The 21,998-nt window shown below is 41.1% G+C and overlaps 1 protein-coding gene across 1 annotated transcript in view; it reads left to right on the top strand.

The window, feature by feature from the left end:
- Positions 1-21,998, top strand: part of FLT3 (fms related receptor tyrosine kinase 3) — a gene marked incomplete at both ends in the record, with an annotated part of 42,261 nt that overhangs the window by 13,229 nt on the left and 7,034 nt on the right. The window contains 14 exons of the mRNA XM_082303833.1: positions 1,630-1,832; positions 2,618-2,733; positions 5,022-5,139; positions 6,016-6,152; positions 6,778-6,917; positions 6,999-7,152; positions 11,076-11,241; positions 15,428-15,534; positions 16,652-16,763; positions 18,313-18,491; positions 19,951-20,063; positions 20,169-20,301; positions 20,391-20,495; positions 21,793-21,903. Coding sequence (XP_082159959.1) covers positions 1,630-1,832; positions 2,618-2,733; positions 5,022-5,139; positions 6,016-6,152; positions 6,778-6,917; positions 6,999-7,152; positions 11,076-11,241; positions 15,428-15,534; positions 16,652-16,763; positions 18,313-18,491; positions 19,951-20,063; positions 20,169-20,301; positions 20,391-20,495; positions 21,793-21,903 — 1,894 coding nt within the window. The remainder of the gene's footprint in view (positions 1-1,629; positions 1,833-2,617; positions 2,734-5,021; positions 5,140-6,015; positions 6,153-6,777; positions 6,918-6,998; positions 7,153-11,075; positions 11,242-15,427; positions 15,535-16,651; positions 16,764-18,312; positions 18,492-19,950; positions 20,064-20,168; positions 20,302-20,390; positions 20,496-21,792; positions 21,904-21,998) is intronic.

The following is a 21,998-nucleotide window of genomic DNA, read 5'->3' as shown; positions in this document are numbered from 1 at the left end:
GTGAGTTGCTTATAAAATATTCCTGTCCATTCCAGAAATACCTCCCCAGAAGCTTACAACACCCTAAAACTTTAGGCTGTGGGAATGCCGCAGTCAAAATAACCAGAGTTAGGCTAAATATGACTACAAAAGGTTAGAGGGAAACACATATCACAATTCATACTTTGAAACTGTAAATACCTAAGTACCAGTTTTCTCTAAACCTGATTTTTTAATTGCTGCCTTGATGCTGTCTCACATCAGCATGCCTGAATATTGCTGAATATTGCTGGAAATGTATCAATGTCAAAAACTCTGTGCCCTTAAGAGGGGATTGCCAAGGCCATGGTGTGAACCGGTGGTCTGCCACGGTGTGTGTGCGCCACGGCTGCTGGGACTGACGGGGAAGCTGCACTGCCCTCTGTTCCCACCACCAAAGCCCGTAAATCCCTGCCTGGTCTAAACCTTGACTGAGACACCAAAGCTGGATAGGGAATCAAATACAATTTTTATTCCTCTGTTCTGACTCGAAATGGCAGAAGGTCAAGAAGAGGTGGTGTGCAACTAAGTTATAAAGCAGCTGAGACCTGCAATTAAAATACTTCCTGAGGATTCTTGTTTCAAGTTAGTCTTGTGAAATCTTCTTCATTCCTGGACAAATAAGTCAATAACTCAGACAACAAATGAAGGTATACCAGTCAAAGCTGTGCTGTCCTTGTAACAGACGAAGCAGAATATGGCTGTTATCTCTAGATACTTCTCAGATCAAGGGAAGAGACAAAGAAGGAGCAACGAATGAGAAGAACCAAGTGGCCAAGCACAGTGCAGGGCAGAGGATGCAAGGAACTCCGTCTTTTCATAAACTTATACCAGATATATTTCACCCACCAAAGTAAGGGAGGCATTTAGGACTACTCTTCAGACAGAGCTATTTACTTGCCACTTTTTGCTGCAGCTAAGCTTAGAGACTCATTAATCTGTCAGTGGTTTTCAGAATGACTGGGGAATATTCTCTTTCTGTTTGCAATTCTCCTTTAGCTGTAAGCAATGGTGAGGAAATGAAAGGTGTGAAGGTGCCCAGCCCAAATGTTCCTTGTCTCGTAAAACCCCCAAGGAGTTGAGGAGCAGTCTAGCCAGATGATGCAGTGACAAGCAATGGGATGCTAAAAAAAAAAAATATTCTGGCCCTGCCTTTGCGCTGAGGTTGCAAACAGAAAGGTTGTATTATAGTTGTGTGTCTTCCTGTGGTTCTATATGAAAGGAAACAAAAATGAGAGTAAAGAATAGCCTATATTGCTAAAGGAAATTATCATGTTTCTGGCTAAAATTGTTCTGTGACGTCTGTCTAGAGAACAGAATTAACTAATTCAACAGCAATCCTGTAGTGTTTGGTCCTGCAGTAGAATTCAACATATTTATGAATAAGTTCGACAGCAGAAATGGAAAAAAAACAAAAACAACAACAAACAAAATGAAGGTATGATGAAGGTGTTATTTCAGTATAATTTGTATTGATATTTGGGCATTATGAGGCATTATTAATTTATGAAAGCTTTTCCAGAAGAGCATCCTTTAAAAATATTTGAATGAAAAAAAGCAAATAAAGCTAATTGCCAATAAATACATAACAATCTGTCCTTTGCATTGCAGGTTTCTAACATTTTGGAAGATCTTGGGTGTCATTTGAATTCTCAAGGAACAGAGAACATCTATGAGCCAACTAAGAATGTGGAAGTCAATGTGTTTGAAGATATTGAATTAAGAGTGATAATGAACATTTCAGAGATCATTTCATGCTTTTGGTTCTTTAAAGAGAGCAAAGCTTGTAAACCTTCATTGGACTCGGAGAATCGGTAAGTCAAAGGACGTGCTGGATCAAAGAGCCTTTAAAAGAGCATTTCTTTTAGGATGCAAACGGAATATTTTCTGTGACTGTGTTTGAGTTTAATTTCATGTTATGCGTTATCTTTTTAAGTCTTCTAATCTTTCTTAACTGTTGTCACCTGGCAGCACATTGCTGATTGTCATTTAGATACATATACATATATGAATCTTAAAGCCAAGAATAGTTTGAAATCGGCTTGTTCTTTTAATTTGTATAGCATCTTGCATGGGGGGCTCCAGGAACTTTCTGACCAATTTGAGCTTTGCAGTGCTCATGTGAGGCAAATATCGTGACTTTATAGTCAAAGAAAGTGAGGCATGAAGAATTAAGTGACTTGTTAGGGTCACAGTGCAGATCAGGAAGAGCACCAGCGACAGCACCCTCATGCTCACAGCCAAACCTGGGCTGGAACCTGAGGCTGGATTATTGCCTCCCCATGCAAAACATGTGGGATGGGACTGTAGGTAAAGCATTTCCCTGTGGACCTCCTCAGCTGTCCTAAGTTCAGGAAGTCCATCCTTCCCAATGCTCGGTGTTAAGCATGTGCTTGGGTACCTGTGGTTCTAAGTTCCTATGTGCTGCTTTTGTAGGAAGATACACGATGAAAATACTTCAGGTTGAAGGGCGCTATGTAAATAATGAATACTAGTATCTCTGAAGTGTTTTTGCAAGAGCTAAAGAACAAATATTTTATTGTGTCTGCTGCATATCACCTTCTAGATAACAAATACCACTTTATTTTCCGTTTTATAGATATGTTACATCTTTGCCTTTTTCCCAAATAAAACAAACCCAAGCTGGAAAATACACGCTCTCAGTCATAAGTAAAACCGGCAATTACACAGTAGTTGTGCCTGTTCTCATCCGAAGTAAGTATATCTGAGGTGAAAGGGGTCACTCCATCAATAGTTGCAAGGGGAGAGGCTCAAGTTCAGTCAAAGCAATGAAGCTCTCGCATGCTGCATTTCAAGCATCTTCCTAGATTTGCATAGGACTTGGAGCTGTCTTCAGAGACTGAAGTCAAAACCACAGGCTGTGTGAGAGTCAGCTTTCGCTAGTCAATAAACCATGCAAATGAACAAATAAAGATGTAAATGCGTGGCAGCCCTCTTCTCCCCTATGAGAGATTCCCCTCTGTGCCAAGAGGGACAAATCAAGGGTGGCTTTTGTGTGCTGTCAAAGCTCACGGGCAAGATTTGTTTGCTTGCATCTTAACCTATTTATTTTCCGTGGTGCCAGCTAGGCTGTTATCTGGACCAGGTCAGGAAATCCCTTTTATATTCTGGTCTGTGGCGCTCCAAAGTCACGCCTTGTCCCACTCTGCCACTTCTCCACCTGTGCCTGCCGCTGGGTCTCTGCACTTCGCGCATAGCTTTTCCTTTAGCAATTTTGTGGGCAGCAAGAGGCAGCACTGAGGGAAGAGGAAAGATAAAGTCCTCTTCCCAGTGCCAGCCTTTACTTGTTTATTGGGTTTTAGGGTAAAACACATCAGTACTGCAGCTGCTCAGCACAAGGGTGTCCGAGAAGCTGAGATTTTAACTGCTGTTAAATGCTCATGACAGAGCACGTGCAAGGTGTGACTTTTTGAAAGGCTCACAGTGGGAGCAGATTGGATTGAATTTTCTCAAGGACCACACAAGAGACATCTCTGATGCAAAGGCAATTGCTGCAACAAAGTTCAAGCTTCTGTTTCTAAGTAAGGTGTCCAAGGACATAAAAAAAAAAAGACCCACATTGACATGATTTTTTTTAACAAAATAGAAATACCGTATTATTTTGTCTGGAAAGGGCGAAATTTAAAGATAAAATTAAAACATGTAAAAGACATTTCAAAGAAAAGAAAGCAAAACATCTATCCAAATAGCTAAGACTGGTGAAGTTAGGACCAAACCCTTCTAGAGAGGGGTTTAATAACACACATCATTACATGCCATGTTTTTAATAAACTGTGATTAATCAACAATTTTTATTCCTTCTTTATTTGTTTTTAAAGTATTTCTTCTGTTTGATTTTTTTCTTTCTCAGGTGTCAGAAATGTCACCTCCAGTCTCTCCTTGTTTTATTTGAAGGCCTATTGCATGTCTCAATTATAATTTTAACAGCTTCATTTGAGGGGACAGAGTATTAAATCTTTAATTAAAAATTACCTTCTCTACTATATCAATTAAGCTTTAGAGGTAAAAAATGTTATTACATGTGCAAGCAAGAGTAGTTCAAAACAGTCTTGATAAAGATCTTTTCCATATCAATTTCTTGGATTGCATTCTCTTTGCTCCTGTGAATTTAATATCATAATTACATCTCCCATAAAATCCTCCAGGCTAGATGTGAACCCTTCAACTGCGATGTGAATCTCTATAGGTGAAAAAAAACCTTCTAGTCCCAGCTTATAAGAGATAAATGAAGAAAGAAATTAAAAAGCCAGAAGTATTAGTTTTACCTTAGCATGTCACCTTGCAGGCAATGGAAGTATGACTCTAAAGAAAATGCCACTCTTCTGTGTGGAAGCTGTAATTTCATTGTAAGATGACCTAAAACCAGACTCAGTGCTTTTCATTTTGAATCGAATCTTTAGCAGTTTTAATGCATTAAATCTTTGTGCTTAGTCCAAGTCTGCGCCTGATGGGTTCAGGGTACTGGGCGTTGTCTAGAAACCTTTTCCCCTGGGTTACAGGTATAGGATAGAGAAGTCTGCTGGTTATCAGAAGTCATTATCACCCGTTGTTTTTCCATCGTGTGTCTGATCTGACTGAGTAGTATGCAAGGATCCCATTTTGTGTAGAGACTTTGTAGTCTCAACAGATACTCCACCAAAGGCCATGGGCTTGGGATGTGATTTCGAAAGGTATCTGTGCTACTGCCCAGTGAAATGAATAGCAACCACAGCAAATTAACACCTTTCAGTATCAGTCTCAGGATTACCCTCTGGTGTATAGAGGCAGGCCTTTGATACTGGGGAAGCTGTGCATTTAGCAATCAAGGCTGAAAAGCTCGTGAGACCAACCCACAATATCCCTAGGGCAGAATCATTTTCTATTCCCTCAGTGTTGAAACCTGAAACAAATTACAGCTCTGTAACTTCATGTACTATGAAATGAGCAAAACACTGTTTCAAAATTATTTCCGCATTCCTAAATATTTGCATGATTTTTAACAGAGAAACCAGGCAAACCCTATTTCAGGAAAAGGGAAAAATCGGATGCTATCGAGTGCATATCTGAGAGCTACCCCCAGCCCTCTGTGGAGTGGATATTTTGCAAAACACCTGAGAAGAGGTATGGTGTATGTTGACACGCATGTTGAATGTCTAGACTGAAAGTTTACCATCTTCTGAAGAAGAACGGGGAGTCTTTGTACTGCTTAGTGTGCCTAGCAAGCTGAGGAGATAACTGAAGAGGAGCTTTTGTGTCAGATTTTTTGGAAGTGCGCTCTACCGGGTTGCACACCCGCGTGCTGGTTGAAAACCTGTGTCTGCATGACCCACTTTTGGAGTGCTGCAGCACATTTTTCTTAGAAGTTTTGGCTGTGTGCTCTTTTGGAAACTTTTAGCTCTTGGCTTGGAAGAAGTTATTCCAGATTCTACTATTTTGATGTCACCAGAGCCAATCAAAGGTATCTCATTTCCCTCTAGTTTTTCACATTTTTTTTGGAAATGTAAAGGCATTGGAGCTGGGAAGATGTTACAAGGAACCATAATTTTCCAAGATAAATGATTTTTTTTTCCATTCTATTAACATATAAAGTTGATTCTATTAACAGTGGGAATAATGCCTGTCTCTGCAGCGTGGCAGCTTGGGATCTGGGTCTCATAACAGCCACTGGATTTGCAGCAGCTCCCCGCCACCAGAAATTCAGAGATGTGGTGTGAAAGCTCAGCCTCTATGATTTCACTCTTGTCCAGATTTTAGTCACAGCATTACCTGTCTATAACCCAGTTCGAGCATATTCAGGTCATTTCAGCTCATATTTCTGCCTAGGCTGTGAGATTTTTATTTTCTTATCTTCACCTTTCCTAGTTCCTTTTTATTCAGCTATGTAAGATCCAGTTTTCCCACTATTGTTTGCACATTCTCATGGCTTGGAGATTTATCAGATTTATTTGCTTGAGGTTAACCAAATGAGTCAATGAATAATTGTGCTTGTAATTGCAGTTGCCCTGATAAAATGCATGAAGACAGTGGCGAAATAGATGGCATACAGAAGGTACAACATGAATTATTTCAAACTTATATATGGTGCTGTGCAGTTAATGACCTGGGCAGAGAATGCACCAGCCTCTTTACAATAGGTAACTTCCCTCTAAGGTTTACTTACATGCAAGCTGGATCCTACCGCTGAACTTACTTAGTTGCACTGCTCATCTGAGTATGCTTTCTGGGCTAAGCTACTTGTTTGTATTCGCTGGAAAAAATCTAACAGTGAATATGATTGCTCTGTCTCACGTTTAAACCCTAAATTCTAATAGCTAGTTGTGGTGTCTGTAAAAAATGTCTTGTCCTTCTACATTTTCTAAACATCTATTAACTTTTTCTGCATGCTTTTAGGACTGTGTTGCAGTGAAACACTCTTCAAAGTGTTCTTAAATATATACATTTATAAATAATTATAAATAAATATATAAATTCAGGTTTGTTTGTCTGTTTTTTTAAATAAACCTGACCTGAGCTGAACTCTGTGCTGAACTGTGCCCTGTAGATATCTTGTAAATGATGACAAAGTTTGGTTTGAGATACCTAAATCCATCAAATTTACTGATTTCATTATTAATGAGTAATTTTCCCAAATTCTAATTATCATTACAATATAACAATGGATGTCTATACAGCATTAGAAGGAAAAATGTTGATCTAAATGAGCATTTTTCCAGGCAAAGTGACAGTTGTTCTTTCAGTGACAATGTTTTGATTTTGTAGATTTAAATGAAAGACAAGCAGCACCTTTACCTGAATTGCTTCTTAAAGTTGGGGAACCATTGCTGATCAGATGCAGAGCTGTTTACCGTAATTATAAATTCGGAATAAAATTATCTTTGGAAAACAAAGAAGTTGAGCAGGTAAGAAGACAGGGCATATTTTAGAATAGGTAATATTGGGCACTATCAACTGATTAAATGTGAATCTCTGTTGAAAACTAGGATCGCCAGTTTGAAGGATTAGAATATCAAACAGATCACTCGGCAATTCGGATCCAGTATGCGTTTGCTTCAGCAGCAGGAAGAAGCGATAGTGGACATTATACCTGTTCTTCCACAGTTCATCTGAACCAAACCGCTTTGGTTACAGTTCTAGGTAATTCCAACCCCCGGTGTTAATTTTGTCCCTTGGTTGGTTGTTTTGCTTTGTTTTCCATGCGGCAGTTCTTTGCTTGCAGGTAGGCAGCGTATGTTTTGTAGTTCTTTTTCTAAGGAAAAAAATGTGTTTGCACTTACTGTCAGTCCAGGAAAGCCAAGAGATTAATCTGAATTGAGTCATTCCGGTACCTGAAGATAGTCAACTTTTTCTTTATATTGCTTTTCAAATAATTCCCATTAAAAGACAGTGTTTTTAGAAGTGAAATGAAATGGCACTGTTTAGAAATCTAGTCTACATGGTTGTTTTAATGGTATCATCTCTAGCAACACAGGCTGGGATTCATCTGATGTTATTGTAGGTGACTCTCAGCCAGTGTGACCTAAAGCCATAGCAGCTTTTTGGGGGGACACAAAGCTATAGGGTACCCAAGGGGCTATGCCTTGGGCTTCCTGGGCAGGGGGGAGTACTGTAGTTGTGTAGCCCTTCTCTGTGCCACCAACTCAGATGTCGGCAGCTGCAGAGCAGATAGATACAAACTATGTGAATAGCGAGTGCTGACAGAGCTGTCAAACTGCCATGCAGAAGTGCTGCTGCAGCTGCGATGGATCTGAAGGAAAATCTGAAACTAGAGAGACAACTACTCCAGCGTTACTGTTTGTTCCGCTTGTCTCCTGCTTTCCAGGCACTGAAGGGAACCATCCTCCTAACACCAAGCTACACAAGGCCTGAAAATTTAAAAAAGTGAAGGCATACCAAAGGAAACCTCATTCTATTTAAGCATGTTGATTTATTTAGCATGTTGATTTAAAAGTCAGCAGTGTTGAAGTTAGCCCAGAACAGCCTCCACTGCAAACCTTGTTTCTCAGATGGAAATAATATACAAATAGGCATAAGTCTGGAAATAAGGCATGAAAAGAAAAGCTGTAGTTAGGCCCGTGCTGCTGGAGCAGTTTTCTGACTGGTGTGCCTGGAGTTAGAGCCTGTAGCCCTGAGAACAAGGTGCTCTGAAGCACTCACCACGCGTTTGACCTTAGATGTAGTTGCTCTCAGAGTTTACAACACCTAGGCTAGGAATGGTGGGAAGTGAGAACGCCTGCCCCAGTCTCTTCAGAAATTGCTTTTCCAGTGCAATACCCTCTTTTCAGCTTCTGCCTACCACTGAGCAGGAAGTTCTGTCATCATTTACAGTAACCGAGTACGATACCTGGGCATTTTTTCTACACACATCTTCTTAGTAAACAGGAAGGTAGGGATGAGGGGGTAGTGTAGAGGTAGGGCAAGATTCTCTTCTTTCTCAATATTGGTGCCCAGTTCAGAAATAGTGGCTTCTTGGATCCATAAACTATCAGGAGTGAGTATGGGTCACATTAACAGAGGATATTTGAGTCACTGTCCCTGGAAAGCTGTATTTCTGAGTGGGGTATTTTTTGACTGGGATACGCCAAGCTACGATGATAGTCTGTGCTCTCGTTAATACCCCTTATGCAAACAAAACTTCTGAGGGTTCATTGGCTTTGCTGATGAAAAAATCTGTTTGTTTATCCACATGGTGGATAAAAGTGGGGGGATGTTGTCATACCTAGCTAACAGCCATGCTTCTCTCTCCGAGGTTATATAGGGACATCCTGTGCTTCTGATCCACTCCATCCGTTAGCCTAATGTATTAATGACAACCATTGTTGGTGTCACTTTGTGCAAGCATCCCAGGTTCAATTTCAGCAGTGATATAGATACAGATTTCACTCAGCTATCCCTGTCATAGGGTAGCAGTTTCTGAAATGATCAGTGTCCTACCTTTAAACCATCACTTTGCATGAGTGCAGCACTCATAGCTACACTGGGAATGGCCGTGATGTAACTTAACCAAGAGAAAACTGATTTGGTTGGCACATTGCCTGGGGAGCCTGGCTAGCATAACTACATTGATAGGTGGTCTTCTAATCTCTAATAACACCTTGCAGCCAGACAGCTCTGGTTTGCTCTTTGCTAATTAACACTTCACCAACTTATCCCATCTGGTGTAGCTGGTCAGGTCAGGCAGGGTGGTTGGGCAACTTTAAAGCACAACAGAGATCACGCCAACAACTGCAGCTGCAAGGTTCTTTTTTTCTGCAGTTCTTATGCTCAGTTTCTACCAGTGTTGAATAAAGAATTTTTAACACTACGCAATCTCAGTGCTATTTTGCAACACATGTTAGGTTTAAAACAACAAATAAACAAATGCGATAAATTCAGAGACTTGAAAGCTTTGATTCCAGTCTCAAGGATTTCATCTCACCTCTCTGTCATTACTGAATAATCGTGTTCACTCTTTCTCTAGCAGAAATACACTTAAATCTGCCAAAAAATGATAAGCCAAGCAATAATGTACTATTTTCTTTCTCCTTCAAGAAAGAAACTACTTTTTTTGAGTTGTTTTCCAGAGAAATGACATACCGATGTCCAAGGTCCTTGTGTGCACTCTGGAGAAAGCCTTTACTCTTGGCTGGTTGTGTTGTTAACAGTACACACAGGGATGACTTTCTGCCTGGAGGGATGAGGTCCAAAAGATCATTCAAAAGATTAATGTCCAATTTATAAAGCCTATAAGCCTTTAATATCAAAAAGTAGGAGAACAGTCATGAAAGGAATTGCTGCTTCTTTTAAAATACTAAAATTGTTGTAGTTTATATGGGAGTTTCCAGATAGTATTTTTTAAACCAGTAAGCTAGACAGAGATAAAACATGCCAAGCAGAATATAGGGTTACAACCAGAGGAAAAACACTCAAAAGGAAACATCCAGTCCAGCAATATTTCTACAGTGCAGTTTTTCACCATGTAGCTGATTAAACACTGGCACAAGTTTCCCAGAGGCTGTAGAGTCTGCTTCCTTGGAGATACCCAAACTCAACTGGACATGGCTCCAAGCAACCTCATCTAGTTGGACCTGGTCTGAGCAGGAGCTGGACTAGATATCTCCAGAGATCTCTTCCAATGTGTATGATTCTGTGATTTTCACAGAGCTGATCCTAGGCCCACTGATGCCTTTAGGACAGCCTCCTCCCACACGTGTCTGCTGTTAGTCTCCTTGGGTGGGATTCATTTCACTTCATGAGACATCTAGCCCCAGCAATGACTTTGTTTCCTTCAGCAGTCAGTGTCAAGAAACAGATATTTCCAGGAGCAGTTCAGTACATCTTTGTTATCTTCTGGTTTAGGATGGGATACATCTGGACATGCCTGTCTCATTCCACTGAGTTTATCAGAGGTCCAAACAAGTAGCTTAGGTGGGTCAGTGAACTTCAGACAACTCCATTAGGTGAAACTAATCCCACCCTAGCAGGGCAGGTACCAGCAACTCACGGTTCACTCACATCTTCAAAACACTTTTTCATGTTGCTGTTGTCTTGCATCAAATACGTCTAATTCGGATGCAGAAATAAAGGAGCAGCTAGAAGACTTATTTGCAAAATCTTCAGCTCCTTTCAGGGAAGGAGAAAAAACTATCAACATCTGATTATGCTGGTGGTGCCAGCTGGTTTTGTTCCCTGTTAGAAGAAAGCCAGGAGATGCAGCTGTTAACACCCGGAACACACACCTAAACCAAACCAAATAAATAATAGCATTGTTGGTCCTGTGGCTGTGTAGGGCGGATGGGGGAGAAATGTCGGACTGTTTTGGAAGGGCTCTGGTCTGACCAAAGATGCAACTTCAGCAGGCTCAGATAATTTGTCTGCAGCTGAACAGAGTGACATAATTTCAATACTATTTTGAAACATTATCTTATTTTGATTAACAGGATGCCTTTTGTGATGTAACATGGTGCTTTTTTTTTGCTTATGATAACCAAAATGAAAAACATACAGGTGTCAAAATTCCTTCATTAAGCAGTCCAGCCTTTGTAATATAATATCAATATTTTCTTTTTTTTTTTTTCCAGAAAAGGGATTTATAAATATAACTGACTCTAAAGAAGATTTTGAAATTGGTGAGGAAGAGTTTTGCTTTGAAGTTAACTTTACAGCATATCCACCAGTTAGGTGCATGTGGCTATTCTCCCAGAAAACATTCCCATGTAAACAAAGTTACAGTGTGGATGGACGCAGGTACTTGAATATTTTGGAATAATTTGATATAATAATGTTTCCTCTTTATATCGCATTTGGACTTCTTACTGTCCATGTTTTGTACTCTCTTTGTGTTTTTAAAATGTGGCTGGGCCACGTGATGAAGCCATGTTAACAAAAGGCACTCAAACATCATTTTGGCTGTCAACAGCAGTTCATGTAGATTACTTCTAGAATCACTTTATTCTCCACGTTATAATATACCTTTGGTAAGTTATGCATCTAGCAACCCTTTAGTTTACATGCATTTTGCCATTCCCTTTCTCAGTTACAGGTCTGTTGCAGTTTTCATACTGGATCACAAGTTCTACATGTTCCCCTTTTGTCATCCTGTTCTTGATGATGTTCCCAGTGTCTTTCAAACTGATCAAATCAAGTCCAGGGCCCCATAGTTTCCCAGGCCGCCATTAGATCTGTTCGGCTCTGCCTGTGCCACAGAAACATATCGTTCTGCTCATTACCCAGGTCATGTATTCTTCCACTGCTGCAAAACATGTTTTGAATAAACCTGTTAGTTATCTACCTTTTCTGTTATTTCCTACAATGAAGTTCTGGCATGAATCCTGTTTAAGGCTAATGTTTTCTCCATTCCCTAGACTTTCTAATTTCTTGATAACATTATCTAATTTCCTTCAGAGTTTCTTTCAGAGTAGTCCCATGGCTTTCAAGGTAACAGCTCTTATTCACCTCAATGAAAATAAAGCCAAGCTGCTCTTCTAAAGTTTTAGCTTTAAAACCATGCAGGACCTAGGCAGGAGTTAATGTGGCTGCACTGATTTCTTCTCATATTCTTAAAACCTCTCTTAGCATCTGCATAAAGCTGTGTCACAGCCTTGATTACACTTTTTATTATTTCTTTCCTTAGTATTTTGGCACACTGGATTTTATCAGCTAGCGTGTCAAGTCACCTTTGCAACAGACTGGCCTTTTCATCTGCATCAGATGGTGTATTGGAGTCAGACCTTCACGACATTCAGAGATAGCTCAGTTCAGATTAGTAAATTGTCATCTCCTGGCAATGGCCACAGGAACTCTGTCCCTGCTGATAAAGTGAGGGCTGTTAGCAAACTTTGATAGCATTGGGTGGGTGTTGGTGACTAATCTGCAATGCCTGACATGGGCTAGGCAGATCTGTTCTTTGTGGTCAAGAGTGATTTTGCGAATGAGGTCTCAGGGGATGGCCATGAGCATTTGCTCATCCTTGTCCAATATGTACCTCCCTCCAGCTGATAATGCCAAGCTGATTTGCTTTGCAGCTGGTATGGACTTCTTCTCACTGCTTGTAACAGTAGGAGTCAGTTTTGCTTGGATGATTGACAGCTGGTGTAAATTCAATCCAGATAAGAGGAAGGTGCTATGGACTGGGCCAACAATAACAATTTTGAGAACTCTTGAAATAGCTTAGGTAACCCTCATTAATCGGTAAGGTGCAGCTGCTGGTGGCCTGGGATTTATGAGTCACTTCAGATAGCCTTTGCAGCCAGAAGTGGCAGTCGCTGAGCTCTGATCACCACCTGCCGGACGGGGGAAAGTCCAGCCTGTGTCCCTGGAGCCGTGCGTCCTGGGCTGGCTCAGCCACAGCCAGCCCTGCGCCAGCCCCGGCCACCTCACTACCCCAGGCATCTCTGGAGCTTGGCCTGAAGGCTCTTCAAACAGACAACTCAGCCATTCATATGACTATGCTGTTGATTAAATGCCTTTTTTTTTTTTTTAATTTTCATTTTAGGTAGTTATACTTTGCATTTACTTATCATTCTGTTTATTTTATGGAAAAATACAATTGAGGGAAAAATACATGAATTTGGTGATTATTTCATCTGACAAGCACATTCTTCTGTATGAACATACTCCACAGCTATCTAGTTTTGGTTGAATACTAGCATTGGATAGACACATCTCACCTGAGGAAAAAGAGTAGGGGCAGATATTTCATTCAGTTTGAAGTCCCCAGAAGCAGCACGGGGTAGGGACATCAGGAGATTCTGCCTACAAGCTGTAGCACCAAAGATTTCAATGTGATTTTAAAGCAGAAGGTTTCTTGAAATAAAACAAAAAAGGTCATCACGTACCTTAACGTATTGTGAGTCTAACTTTGCATTTTTTAGTTGGCTTCTGTGTAATCCCATCTCCCAACACTTCTACTTTATTCCTTTCATATCCCTTTTCATTTCTTGTTTTTCCCTTTTTTTTTTATTTCTGACATTTACTTATCAAATTGTTCCTCCTGATTATAGATCATATTAAATTTTATTAATTAACTCTGTCCCCTTCTTTAGCTTTTAATTTCAAGTCCCAAGGATTCACCTCTCCTGTCAGTGCCCTTACGTGTTTTCAGAGTTTCCTTCATAATTTCCATTTTCTATTTGCTTTTGTTGTCTCTCTGTTTTAGCACACTGCTGATTTTCACTTCCCTCCTAACAGCAAATGCGTCTTCATATGCAGAATGACCTCTGTTAAATTTGTAATATTTATCTCACATCCCCTTATATTTTCAGGTATCAAAGACACTCTTTTTAAATTATTTTCTCATTTTTTCATGAGGATTTAATCCTTCAGACCTAGGATTTCAAAATGATTTGTGGTTTCTCCTGCCTTCAGTATCCATTTTGAGGCAGCTTAAAAGGGGTCTGATTTTCAAAAGTACCTGAGTTCAGGGACATCTTTAAGGCCATTTCAGATGAAGACATTCAGAAGTCAATAACTATATGGAGGTGTTGCCTTAGTCAGAAGGCAAAATTGCCAATGGCTTCAATGTGAGTTTTCTTGGTTTATAATTGCAAGGTGATACTTGATGTCTTAGTTCATTTGTATGTATCTTGCTTAATGAGAAACATCCTGATTTTAGTTATCTAGACTTCTTGTTCTAAACTCATTACTGCTTTCTCTTACTTTGCAAATTACTGGTATATGCTGTCTTTTTTCTGTCTGCTTCAAACTCCCTGATATGCCTGCTTGCCTTTACCACTAAAGTTGAGTTGGGGGCCTCCTACCCAGTTTTCCTTGGGCAGCCTGCTAAAACATCTGCCCCCAAAATGCCAGCAACTAAACCTAAGAAGAGATTTTCTTAAGTGTTCTTCTAGCATTGGTGAATAGCTGCCATTTAAGTATGACGATAGTCCTGACAACAGTAACCTAGTCAAAAGGATGGAAAGAGGATGCTGTCTCGGTAAGATGATATATTTAGGAAAAATTTCTTCACTGAAAGGGTAGTAAGGCACTGGAACAGGCTGCCCAGGGAAGTGGTTGAGTCCTCATCCCCAGAGATATTTAAAGGACGTGTAGATGTAGTGCTTAGGGACACGGTTTACTGGTGAACTTGGCAGTGCTAGGTTAATGGTTACACTTGATGATCTTAGAGGTCTTTTCCAACCTAAATGATTCTATGATTCTATAATTCTATGATTCTATGATTCCCTTCTCCCTGCCTCACCCCATGTCCCATAAACCAGTGACTCAACAGGTCAGTCGTGCAGGAATCTTTAAGTCTCTGCAGTCCTCCGTTGTCGGCTTCTGCCCAGGGACTTGTTAGAGCCCTCCCTCACCATTTCCATTGTCACAAGCCATTTTCTGCGTGGTTTGGGTCTTGGTTTGCTGCCATTGCCATAGGGGTAAGTAGAAGGCTGGCCTTCCTCCTGCACAAATATCTTGATGGTTGGTGCTTTGTCTCATTGATAATGAACTTCTGATGATGATCTCATTTCTGAGTTTCTGTCAGATCTTTCCATTTGGAGAGGTTTATCTCATATGATCCTAGCTGTCATGGTTATTTCCTAATACTGTTTATCATAACAGCTAGAAACTCCCATCAAAGTCCTTTGGAGAGTAGAGAGTTTGATCCTTTGCAGGTCTTAGCATCTGTGCCAGGATGTGTTATATACTTTGTCTTCCAATGGACTGGTAACAAGATCACAGCCTGACAGCCCAGATGCACTCCAGGAACTACGAGGAAAATTGCAGAATGAAATCAATACTGCAGGAAAAAAATATCCTCTTATCAAAACAGTTACATTTGGGGGTTTATATTCTCTAATGAAAAATAATTTAGTCTGGGTTCCTCATTAGAAGATGTTGAATTGTTTCCAACATATATATGAGTCTTGACTAGATTTAAAATATTTTTCAAGTTGGTCATTTGTCCTTTTCCCATCTTTTCTTTGCTCCACAGCATTTCGTCAAAGTTCTGCAACCATCAGCACCAGTCTGGGATATATGTATTTTATGCTGAAAATGATGATACGGTCATGACAAAAAAATTCACTCTGTACGTGAGAAGTAAGTGAGAAAACAGTCCCTGTGAAGATTTGGCAAAATCTGGGATTTTGCCACTGCTATGTTGCTTTTCCCTTGGTATTCCCCATTTCATTTACATAGATTTATTGTTAAAAATGGAGGAGCATGAGGCAAAAATGTGATTCTCTGTGCTGCACTACTGAAATCCAGGCACTGGGTTGGAGAAGGATGCTGACTGCTTGTGGGTCCTGTCTCTCGTGTTGGTCAGGGATGGAGAACAGAGGAAGGAGGAGGAAGTTATTATTTTTTTTTCTCTTCCCTTTAGTTTACCATAAACGGAGAGGGCAGAATATGAGAAATTAGTCATATACTGAAGAAATTAATACTTCTTAAGAAATCCACCAAGCCTAGGAGCTCAGTAAAATACAGTGACTGTATTCTAACTCTACAGAGTCAGAATATATGTGACTGCTGTAGAGACCACATGAGATACACAGTGAGAAGAAACACTTACCTTCATCGGGTGTTATCTTTCTATGGTGTGTTTATGTAATTTCTTTCCTAATGGCATTTTTGAGTTAATGCAGTTAGTCTGGAGACCCTTTGGTGTGTGACACATGTTAGGGCTGCACTGCTTCATATGCCCCTGCCCGCAATTTGCACACACGCACAGTCTTGCCCAGTGCTCTCGGTTATCTCAGTTCTGCCTCCTGACTGCGGCATCTCACCCTTGCTCTAGGTCAGGAAGCATTATTTATTATTTATACAGGGATCCTCTGTGCACATTTTGTATGAGCTGGACACCCAGAATGGAAGTGTCAGGGGAGTCCTAGGGCTGACTGCTACCTCCGAGTCAGAAAAGCAGAAGTCAAGACTTCTAATTTCAGCTCTGCCACTGTTTTGGTCTGGCTGTGCCCACACAGAGAAGTGGCTGCTCCCCTTGCCTTGCCCACACTGCCATCACACAGAACTGAGGCACGGGGCTGGAGGAAGGAGGAGGACTGAGGGCTGCACCCATCTCTCAGAGTGATATTTGTGTGGGTTATTTTGAAAACACAGAAGCAGATCTTGGTCTTGGCAGATGTAGCATTGCCGCATAAACGTAAAGGTTTTTGTCACTGAAGTGCTGACAGAAATTGTCTGTGTTATCTTGTTGCAGGAAAGCCTGAAGTAACGATGCAGTTGTTGTTCAAGCAGATCTCCTGTGTCGCTGACAGTTACCCTGCCTCATCCTGGGTTTGGAGGAACTGTCCCGAACAGAACTCATCCAAGTAAATAATTTTCCCTCTTTTTGATTAATTGCAAAGACCATATCTGAGCTATTCTTCATTAAATGAAGACGAACCTGTAAGAAACTAAGTGTAAAATGCACTCTCAACCGTTTGTACAAGGGGACCTGGTGGCCCACTACAGGGGAACCAGATCACAAAAATTAGGGAAAGGTTTCAATTTTTTTATTGGCATCAAATGAAGTCTATAAAGATCTGTATCTCAGGCTTTTTACGCTCATATAAACCCCACTGGGTTTATATCAACAGTTAGGTAGTTACAAAGTCCAGTCTAAGTTTTTCTCTTGGCCTGTCAAACTTAGAGGGCATTCAGGGCTTGATGAATTGGTTAAGCTTTGGTTAATACAGCTGTTAACAGTGACCTGTAACCAAAGCCGGTAAAGCCAGTGAGAGTGTTTCCAGTAAAGTTAGTGAGAGTGTTTCCATTTCCTCTGTTTATTTAGGACAGTGAGTCAGGCCCTAAAATTTTAAGAGATGCTGAAACAGCTTTGAGTTGTTTTATGAACTCTGCAGTTTTTATTTTAGATGTGCCAAAAAACCTAATAATCCCACGGTGCAGAAGTGTACTGGGTCAAATTGTCTTTTGAAAGATTGTGGATAAAGCTCAAAGTATTTTAACTAGATATAAAAAAATTATCTAGACCATTTTCTCATCCATACCTCTGAAAAGGCTTCCTAATGTCAATCTGTTTGTGCAGAAATGGAAGAGGAAAGAAAAAGTCCAGCTAGTGAGTTTAAAATACTCCTTAAAACAGCTTTCTGGAAAGGCAATGCTGTGACATTTCTTTTCTTGGGAATTTCCACATGTAGAATCTAGTACTATGTTTAGAGCTGAATAAATTTTATTTATTTACTTACCTCCTCATTTATTTATGTGGACAGTAAATTAGGCAGTAAGTTGATGAATGATAGAAAAGCTAAAAGTCAAAATTATCTCTATGTGGGCTTCCTTTCCCTCGAGTATAACATTCCCTCTTTCTACATATCGGGTCTTAAATAAGTCATTAATACAGGGTGGATGCTCTCCATCTTGAGTGAGAGATACTTCGTGGTTGAAATCACATACCTTCAGGGAAAGGAGTTAGAGCTTTTACTGTGGGTTCATTTTGTATTTATTGTTTTAGTAGCGGCTCATTTGGGGCTGCTCAGTGGTTTGAGTGTTTGAGGTAAAGGTGAAACCAGTGGGAACAGATGTGGTGGGGGGTGTCATGTCAGCAGTGAAATGGGTGTAGGTCCCAGAGGTCAGGGGGTGCAGGTGCCCTGCCAGGGCAGTGGTGGAGAGTGGGAGTGAGCCCAGTGGAGGAGGTAGGGAGCCCAGTTGACCTCCCACTGACCCTGCCATGTCCATCACCAAAAAAATGAGACTGGAAACTGCTCTGAAGCCTCACTCTAACAGTGACAAAAAACAAGCCCATCTATCCCTCCCTCCCTTCCAACACAGATGTAAGACATGTTTTGAAACATCCCACCTTCTCCCTTGGAAAATGCCGCTGTGAGCCAAAAATCAGGACTGATCTCCTTTCTTTTTCAGCTGTACAGAAGAAATCACTGAGGGCATTCACAACTTCTTGCCAGAGAGAAGATCGTTGGGGTCATGGATTTCAAGCAGTATTTTAGATGTAAAGGAGACAACAACAACCTTCTCCATTGAGTGCTGTGCAAACAATTCTGCCGGTTCAGCCTGCGAAAAGAGTTTCATTAACCTGTCAGGTACCTTAAGCCAGTGCTTGAGCACAGGTTTTCTCAATTAAAGCTGGCATGGTAGAACTTAGAGTATTTTTTATCTGGTTAAATGGCTGACCGTGCAATGGCACTGCAGGTAAAACACAAGCGTTGTGTGTATACAGCACGGGAAATGGTGGGTGAATGGGAAACATGTCTCTTTTCTCTGGTCCCAAAGCAGGGGCCTGGCTCATTAAAATGAGCAGAAATTTCACATGAATAGGAGGTGCAGGATGGAGCCATGGCAATGTAGGGGTCTGATTTTTTATTTCCTTTTAGTAATCTCTACCTGAAACCCAGAGTCATCAACTTTGGGAAGAGCTGAAGCCGCTTTGGTAGCTGGTGGCAGGTGTTGGCTCCTGTTCCTCTCCTGGAAGTCACTGTGGTGCTGCCTGAAATGCCCATGGGAGCTCTCCTCACCCCATGGAGGTTATTGCATGCCTGAGCAAGACTGTGACTGAGCCAATAGACCCACTCAAGGGTCAGTCCCTGTCTGGGAAGCAGGAGCGAGTACCAGGAGAGAGGCGTTCTTAAACTGCTGTAGGCAGGTGGCAGAAGGCTAAGCCCTGGTTTGGGAACCACTGTACAGTCTCTCTTCTTGTAGGGCACATGAGAGATTCTTTCCTTGTTGATCAAGAAAATCAATATGATTGTTTGCCCATGCACTTTATACTTGTAACTCCATATACATCCCATAGGGCGAAGTATTTCAGTTACAGAGAACATGCTGTGGCACCTGGAAAGTGTTTTGAAGCACCCAGATGATTGCAGGACAGAGATTTCCTTTGTCATGGATAAACAAGCTGTTTGGTGCTTTTGACTACAGCTGGCAGAAGCTGTGACCACTGATAGAGTTGGAGCATTTATGTTGAAATTACAATAGAAAGTAAGCATAATACTTATGCTCTTAGAAACTACCAGAATATGAGGGTAGGTTTCATGTAACACTCACCTACCTACTGGCACCTTATAGTAGGGTCTTGACTTGTTAAGAGAGTTCCTGGCTGAGCAACAGAGCAATGCTCCGAGCAGGTTGTGTACAGTCCATCCACTGATAACTGGTGCTTCGGTATCTGATGTACATTGCTTGGGGGAAGGCACAGGGAGAGAAGGGAGACACAATGAGAAGAGGAATTGTTTATTCCTGTTTATGTTCACCATGTCCAATCCCTGGATCACACTGACACCTCCATGAACTTAGATTTATTAACTGGTGTAGCATTTTTTTGGAATGAAAAAACAGATGTCAGAATTACTCAGCACTTAACACCTCCTGCCCAGTTCCTTGCTTTGTACATGGCCCCATCTCATTCCCCGTGCAGAGGAGGCTCAGGCATGAGTGGACTGCAAACTGGCAGAACTGATCAAGCCACCATGGGTTCTCCTTTCACCTTTAGCTGTACACATGAGCTCTGATTCAGTGGGTAGTAATATGTATCTCTTAAAGTTGCAGGAGCTGTTTCTTCCCCCCTGGACAATGCTGCATTCTATGTCTCTGTTGGATTTTTCCTCCTATTGGTCGCTTTTTTGTTTGTATTCATTTTTCATAAATTCAAAAAGGTAAAAGCAAACATAAATACCTGCCCCTTCTTCTTTTGTTCCTACCATGCTGTTTCTTCTTGTCTAAGACTTATTCCACTTTTTTTTTTTTTTTGTCTTCCAAAGCAATTTAGATATGAAAGCCAGTTGCAAATGATTCAGGTGATAGGCCCACTGGATAACGAGTACATCTACATCGACTTCAGAGAATTTGAATATGATCTCAAATGGGAATTTCCCAGGGAAAATCTGGAATTTGGTGAGCAGTCCACAAGGCAACCTGCAATGCTGGAGTAGTAGCCTGTGCTGTAGCAGCTGCAAATAATATTGGCATATTGTGTCTTGTAGGACAGGTCCTCGGTTCTGGGGCTTTTGGGAAAGTGGTGAATGCGACAGCTTATGGAATTAGCAATGCAGAAGATTCAGTCCAGGTCGCAGTCAAAATGCTAAAAGGTACGATAAACTCTGGGTGTCTTTCACAAGCAGTGATGGATTCTAGTGGCTCCAAAACAGAAGCAGTTCACGTACAGACTTGTAGCAGTTACACCTCACAAATGCTTGGTTTCAAAATACTTTCAAAATGCTTTCAAAATCCTGTTTCAGTTTGGAAAGGTATTGCTGAAGTGCCTTCTTCCTGCAGTGTGTTGCATTTTGTCCTACATACCACAGATCTGCGTTGTGTGGGGAAGGATTGAGCTGCTCTGCTCTAAAGAGGATGAATGCAAATTCATAGTGCAGGTTAGCCTGCTGGTCGCATTGGTGACTCTGTGGACTTCGCTGTAAGATCCCTTTTTCTTGTAGTGCTGTCTGGCTGTTGCACTCCCTTTGCCTCCTGTGTCTGAGCTAGCTTGTTCACAAAACTTCCAGCACGTCTTCCTGTAGTCTTTTCTTCTTGATGACACAAAGCAATTTCTTTCCATCCCTCCTTATGGGTCAGGCTTCTTAAACCTCTAATGCTCCTTGCTGCTTTGTTCTGGTCTCTCTCCAAACTGTCTTGACCCCTCATAAAAGCCATGTCCAGAAGCAAGCTTCCCTAGCAGCAAGCAGAGGAGAAGGGCTGCCTCACTGGGTCCCAAGTACCACAACCCTGTTGATACATAACGGGATGAGCTTCACGTCGGCAACAGCACCAGCACCCTGCTCACCTGTGTGCCCACACAGTCCCTTCCTGCCAGCATTGCCATCCACCTCTTCATCTCCTATTTGCACGTGTGCATCAGCTTTGCGCTTCCTTGGTCTGCTCCTTCGCTTTATGGAAGTTCACCTTGATCATTTTTGTTCACGTCCCCAATTCACTGAGATCATGAGGGCCAAATGCTTGCTGGAAAACAAGCCTAAAGCTGTTACTGAAACAGTGTGGCCTTCTTAGCTATTGTATCACAACTCATTGTGTGCCATATGGCTGTTGAGACTTTTTTTTTCTTTTAACATTTCTCTCCAACAGGGTTTACTACCATTTTTTCTGTGCTTGTGAACACCTTAATACACTGCTGTCATTCCTTGCCAGCCTAATGACAAATGTTAACATTTTATGACTGTTTTCCCAAGCCTTCAAATGATAGACACTCACACACACATTTCTTTTCCACCTTTGGCTAAACCTTTTCATACTGTACAAAAATTTTTTGGATGTTCCCAAATATACTTTCAGTCCAACTAATTTCAAATGAAGACTTGCATGTGACAAAGCATCTAACCATTTACATTTTTAATTCTTTGCTGGAGATTTCCAAATCTGTTACTTTTACAGAAAAACCTGATGCTTCAGAAAAAGATGCTCTAATGTCTGAGCTGAAAATGATGACTCACATTGGAAGCCATGAAAATATTGTGAACCTACTAGGAGCTTGTACTGTGTCAGGTAACTTGTGGAAAGGTACCAATTAAAATGTTCAGACTAACAAGGGCTCCTGAACAGAAAAGAAGTATCAAAAATTGATTACTGAAAGCAGTATT

The sequence above is a fragment of the Platalea leucorodia genome (assembly GCF_965183815.1).
Source record: "Platalea leucorodia genome assembly, chromosome: 2".
Classification (NCBI taxonomy): Eukaryota; Metazoa; Chordata; class Aves; order Pelecaniformes; family Threskiornithidae; genus Platalea; species Platalea leucorodia.
Note: the sequence above shows the minus strand (reverse complement) of the source record. Positions and strands in the feature narration are given on the sequence as shown.